At 31.8% G+C, this 6641-nt stretch overlaps 1 protein-coding gene across 1 annotated transcript; it reads right to left on the minus strand.

Moving 5' to 3' along the window:
• Positions 1-3865: 3865 nt before the first annotated feature.
• LOC143901567 (uncharacterized) lies at positions 3866-6078 on the minus strand. Its single transcript, XM_077413999.1, has 5 exons — positions 5557-6078; positions 5289-5476; positions 5105-5170; positions 4941-5021; positions 3866-3950 (listed from the first exon to the last, which is right to left on the minus strand). The coding sequence occupies exons 2-5, from the start codon at positions 5465-5467 to the stop codon at positions 3866-3868; spliced, it is 411 nt and encodes a 136-aa protein (XP_077270125.1). The 5' UTR covers positions 5468-5476; positions 5557-6078.
• Between the last annotated feature and the right edge of the window lie 563 nt (positions 6079-6641).

The following is a 6641-nucleotide window of genomic DNA, read 5'->3' on the forward strand; positions in this document are numbered from 1 at the left end:
TGATGTTAGTGTTGGCCAAAATGGAGTGCGCATGCGCGAAATAAAGCAGTATTCTGTCTCACTTCTCTCTTCGTCATCTCTTTCTTTCCTACTCGTTAGCCCATATTGAGGTTAGTTTAACGCAGTTGGCGCGAGATACAACTATATATGTTTCCAGCAAACACAGAATACACCTTTGATAGCAAATTGTCGCCAAGATGGCATTAAATTTGGAATTTGATGCCATCTTGGCGACAATTTGCTATCAAAGGTGTATTCTGTGTTTGCTGGGTTAGTTTCAATAAAAATTATGCAGAATTATTGTTAACGATGTACAATGTTAACAATGCGCGCAAAAAAAATGAAAGAAATTACAAAAAAAATTGAAAAATATTACATAAATAATAGATGAATTGTTAATGATGCAAAATAATGAAATATAAATACTAATATATGAAATATTATACTAATAATAATAGTATATATATGTTATATATAAATATATATTATATAAAATAAGTCAGGAATAAATGTAAAATAAGTATATATATATATATATATATATATATATAACACATAATATATATAGATTAATTTTCTCACATAAAAGTATACACACATAGTATACACACAAAGAAAAAAATTATGTAAACATTTTAAATTAATATATAACACTTTTTAAATGTATACATTTATTTATTTTTATAAAACATGTCACATTTTACAATATATTATATATTAAATATATATTATACATTTTTTTTGTAGTAATAAACACAATTTTTTAATGATACGATAATATGTAGTTATAATATATACTAATAAAATTTTTACATTTTATATAAATACTTAAATAAATTTTTACAAATAATGGAATACATATTATTGAAAATTTTACTGATAATGCTAAGCTATTGCACAAAAAAAATTGCATGGCTTATTAATATTAAAAACTAAATATATAATTCGCGCATTGTAATACTAATAATAATACACAAACTTCTTCAGCTTCTTTTCACCAACCTCTCTCATCTATTCGTATCTCAGTTACTCGATCCACCTCGATACAAATCGAAAAAAGAGACAGACAAAAAGCAAAAATAATATAATATAATAATAGTAATAATGAATATAAATATAAGAATATATAATTACATAAATACTTATAAAAACAAGGCTAGATACAGATATAAAAAGTAAAGATCAAAAAAGTTTTTTTTTATAAATGTAGAATATTTATAAGTTTTCTATTTTTCCTCTTACTTTCTTTCTTCTTACATGATTTGTTATGTTCTGATAATGTATAATAAATACGCATACGCAAAAATAATTTGATAAGAAATATTTTAGGAAAATGCGGACACGGCGGTTCAAAAATTATATTTTGCACAAGCTGAAATAAGTAACTGCCAATATTTTTCTGAAAACAATTTTTTTCAAAATTTGTCACAAATATTTCTTCTAATTTATGTATATATAAACAGAAATCATCGCTTGCTACATTTAAGTTCCCGAACATGTTTGTTTCATTGTTTTCATAAGCTCGAAATGAAGAATATAACGTTGTATCATCAAAAGTAGCCTTGCTTTTATTTACATAGTCTATACATGTATCACATGAATGTATTTCTAAACATTTTCTTGTTAGGTACCCACATACATATTTAAATGCATTTTCTTCTGGCAGATCCATTGTAATAATAATCATGATTTGGATGTCTAAAATTATACGCGTTGAAGATGGAACAGATTCAAGATACGGTAGATGAAGTAGAATTTGGTGTCCCAATTAGACTTAACATATCATCTTCATCTGGAGCACAATTTTTGCGTATCTGGATGTTTCAGAAATGTTATAACTGAACAGTTTTTTGAAAGCGCGTGAAAATTGTAATAGGTGTTGGATTAAAGAATTAACCACCTTGTTGTCTAATCGAACCAAAAAATTTTCGAGACAATCTTGATTAATCCTACGTGTTTTCAAGGTATGGAAAATTGTAAACATTTTAATTTTCCCAAAGTTTTATTATACTTTTAATCGTTATCTGCCAGCATTCAAAACATATTACTTTTACATTAGTACCCTTTTTATCAATGACTTTAATACTTTTCAAAAAGCATATCATTTCTTCTAAAAAACTGTTTGTTGTATTTTGCTTCCGGTAAAAACTTTACCATATTTTTTAGGGCTACTTGCAGTAAAAGAATTCAAAATATCAAATAATTTATCGAAATGGTCTATTAAATCAATGGTTCCAACTGCTTCACTTGGAAGTAAACCGTGAGACATTTGTGTACACATGCCTGCAGCGCAGACGATTGCTAAATACTTGGCAAGCAAGTTTCACTTTCATTCTTTGAAAACCATTGGGTTCAATATGGCATTTCCGTTAATTTAGGTGCCAATTTTATCCATTGTTTAACTATCTTTCATATAAATTGAACAATGTGAGTCCATGATGCTATTTTATTATTAAACTGAAAATCATGCTTTAGGAGATTATTACGTGTTGCTTTAATAAATGAGGAGTATCAAAAATGTAAAGTACTTCTTCTTCCTCCTCACTAAAAAGATTGAGTGTTTTTGTCGAAATTCCTAGCTCGCGAGATAAATGGATAAAATTAGATCCCATATCTGTTATTAATGCATGTACTGTTTGCACCACTCATTCTTAATTTAATTATTGTTTCAAATATTATACTTTTTAAATCATGATTCCGACATGTACTTTCGACAAACAATAACATAAAGGAAGTTTCCAATTTCCTGCAATGCTACGTGCCATTATAACAAAAACGTTTTTGCAGGTACAGATGATTTTTCCTTTTCCATTATCTCAAACCAATAATTTCATCTCGCGATACATTATAAAATAAATGAGATTTTAAACTCATCTCATCCGCGCATAAAATACAATGTCTATCCATCGGAGGCAATGACTTTAATTTTAATGCTAAAGTATCAAAAATTTTATTATTTAAAAACCAGGTGCAATAGTCACCGTTTGAGTCAATGATTGTAAACAACGTATTGAGGGTAATGGAATTGATTTCTTTCTTCAATTCTCTATAGTTTCGCGGGACTTAAAAAATATAAACATAATGCGAATTTTTTAAATTCATGATCGTACCTTCTACCACGACTACGTTTTACTTGCGCATCAATTTGTACCGACAACAATCTCGCAAAACCTTACAGGTAATAACTTAACTATCCTAATGTACGCAGAGTCCGCAAACGATCCGCATCCTCCGCATGTGCTGCTTTTTTTTGGAGTTAGGCACTTTACTTTTCTTAACCGTCTAAATCGTTTCTCGCAGACTTTTAACTTGCGCTTTTCACTTCTTATTCTTTAATCTCAGTTTCGTCTTTCGAGGAGAATTGTCGGAAGACATATTTGCTTGCTGGGTCTTCGTACATGTGCCAGATGTGCTCCTGCGCACACAAAATATTTACATTTCTTACAGATTGCAAAAAACAGATGATAAATTAATACAGTAAAGCCCGTATCAGACTACGGATTGGATTGAGATTGGATATGAAATTTTATCAGAGCAAAGTTTACTAAACTTGAGATCAGTTTTTCTCTGTTCTGATTGATTAAATTTAATCCAATCTCAATCCCAATCCGTAGTCTGATACGGGCTAAAGAGATATATAGATTGAAGTAAAATAAATAAAACTTACGGTCCAGCAATTTCAGCATCATTATTCATTACACGTTCAGGTTCAGGTAATGTGCAAGTTACTGCAAAAGGTATATTAAAAGAATGTTATTTTTATACAATATTCAAATATTTTCCAAACATTGAAAAAAAAATTATTATATATATTGTTTTTGGTAAGTGTTTATAAAAATAATTACTGGTATTTTATTATTACCTGTTATTTTCCTTCTCTGCTTGTTGATGGAGTTGCAATCTGTACATCCAGATCCATCTCAAACGTTCCAACGTTGAAACATGTATTGCTACAAAAAAATCGAGTTAAATGAGCTATTACAATTTTGGTTTTAATATTGTATATAAAATGTGTGGTAATTATGACGATTATTAACATGAAATTATATTTCACGTCGGACAAATTCACTTGTAAAAAATAACTTCAAATAATTAATCGAATATTGAAGATAGAAATGATACGTAAAATCGATATTATTCATGTTATTAGAAGATCAACGCGCGTAATCCATTTCCATATATCTAAACCGATCAATTTTAGTTTCAAACTCAACACGTGCATATTTCGTACATCATATAAGAAAACTTTTCTAAGAAAAAAAGGCTATTGTCCTAGGTCCTTCTCTCCGTCCACCATAAAAAGAATTTATAGTGGAGGGGACAAGAGGCCACAAAAGCCCGCTAGGATTCTGTAAAATTTCAGTCTGCTTCAGTCTGCTAGTAGCAACCAAATGCAGAAGTTGTATATACTGGTGACGATCACGTGTTTGTTTAAGCCAGCGTTTTCGTTTCGAGAGCGTTCGCGATGATCTGCAAAATGAACGAATTGTGGCGATGCTTCCAACGAACGTTTCGTGTGGATTACGGGACAATAATTTCGATGCCGGAACAGACATGTAGACCATTTTATACACATCATTAAAATAATTGAAAAAATATAAAAGAATTCATACATCTTCTTTGAAGTTAACACTATGTTATAAAATATTATAAATTTAAAAATAGAAAAAAGAGTTGTAGATATTTCTTATATTTTTTTATATTTTAAATTCTTCATTGATTTTTGAGTATTTCTGCATTTGATTGCTACCAGCAGACTGAAGCAGACTGAAATTTTACAGGATGCTTGCGAACCCTTGTAGCCTCTTATCCCCTTCACTATAAATTCTTTTTATATGATGGATGGAGAGAATTAAGGACCTAGGGGACAAGAGCCTTTTTTTCCTATATATGTATATATATATATATATATATATCTTTTTTTTTTTTATTTGACGCACCTTGTTGTTTCTTCTTGTACAGTGTCCATTGACATGTGTTGTTCAATGTTCAAAGCCTCATCGTTGTCCATTATTGTGCTTCTGGAAAAAAGTTGATTTGAGTTATGTGTTAATTTAAATTTAATTTTTCTAATATTTTTATGATAAATGCAAAAATAGCTTACACACTATTGTTTTCATATTCCATTAATACTATTCCATCCGTTGATACTGCAGAAGCTGTAGTACTGCTGTAAAAGAATATATTTTTAATTATTTTATATTACTATCAAAAATATTCTGAAGTATCACAAAACTATAGATTTTCCAAATAAAAAGTAATTAAAACTAATATATATGAAAACTTACTTATTATTAGTGAACTCTAAACATCTTGTTGGTACAGCATCTGGATGAAGGCGAGCTCGACTTTTGACCATTTTATATTTATCTTTCTCAAAATGTACATGGCACAATCGACAATTGCGGTGAGCATATACTCGGGGCCTTTCGGTATTAAATCTGATCTTCTGCATGCTTGAACCCATGCCAACCACCTGTATATGTCAGAATAATTAATTAAATTACGCAAATAATAAAATAATAATGTAAACAATTATTAAAATAGTATTTGTACCTATCATGTTCTTTTGGAAAGAGGAAGAAATGTCGTTTTTCCACATTTATGGTGCTCATACATCCTGTCACTGCACACCAATGACTTTCTTTTTTAAAGTTTTTATTGGTTTTTTCCATTTTCTAGTTCTTTCTTGTAGCAAAAAATCTGAAACAAAGCTAAGATCAAAGTGCTCTCAAAGAAAAGAAAACCTGTATAAAATTTATACAGGTTAACTTTCCTTCCTATACTTCCAATACACAAATCACTTCACAATCACTTCACAAATCTCTTCACAATCACCTACTTTACAATCACACACTTCACACTATTTTTTTTCCGACTTTTATCAAGTCAATCTATAGCTGTCTATAGCACTTTAACGCCTTAGCATTTAAATGTGCCTCTAAATCCGTTAGAAAAGGAAAGAGAGTAAGAAGAAAAGAGACAGAGGTAGTGCTTTATTTCGCGCATGCGCAATCCGTTTTGGCCAACACGAAATCAGAGGAGTTGCGCTACTGTATATACTGTTGGTCGAGTGTCGTGCGAGCCGCCATCCCGGCAACATCCAGCCCTGCGAGCAGAGCGACGAGCTGCCGGAACAGGAAGAATTTGTAAGGCCACTGCTCAGCCTAGGCCCTCCCGGGAGTCGCGTTGTGCCGCGGTAATGTATGAAATCAGCCGTAATTGAAGAATACCGAGTGCCATACCGCAGGAGGGCTCGCTCGCGCGACAAAGTGATCGCGAGTGCCCGTCTCGGGGATGCGAACGTACGGGTGAGGCCGTTCGTGCGTCTCGAGGGGAGAGAAGATCCTCAGCGTTGTCGCGGTAGACCGTAAGAAAATTGCGTTAATTGTTTAATTGTTAGACGTAGACGTTTCGAGTATTTCGCGTTTGACCGTCCGGGTAGAATTCGCTGCAACTTATGTCGGGGAATACGAATTCGATCGGGATTGCCGTGCAGTTCGGTGACGGAATGAGTATCGCGCTCGTGGGGTGACACGTGGCGCGTACTCGAATTCTGCTTGTTTGCCGTGGAACACGTTATCCTCCACATGTTATCTGCCTTAACTGAAATATAATTTTATGTTCTTTGTTATTTGCGT

The sequence above is a fragment of the Temnothorax americanus genome, unplaced genomic scaffold (assembly GCF_048541705.1).
Source record: "Temnothorax americanus isolate GAGA-0224 unplaced genomic scaffold, ASM4854170v1 Scaffold35, whole genome shotgun sequence".
Lineage (NCBI taxonomy): Eukaryota > Metazoa > Arthropoda > Insecta > Hymenoptera > Formicidae > Temnothorax > Temnothorax americanus.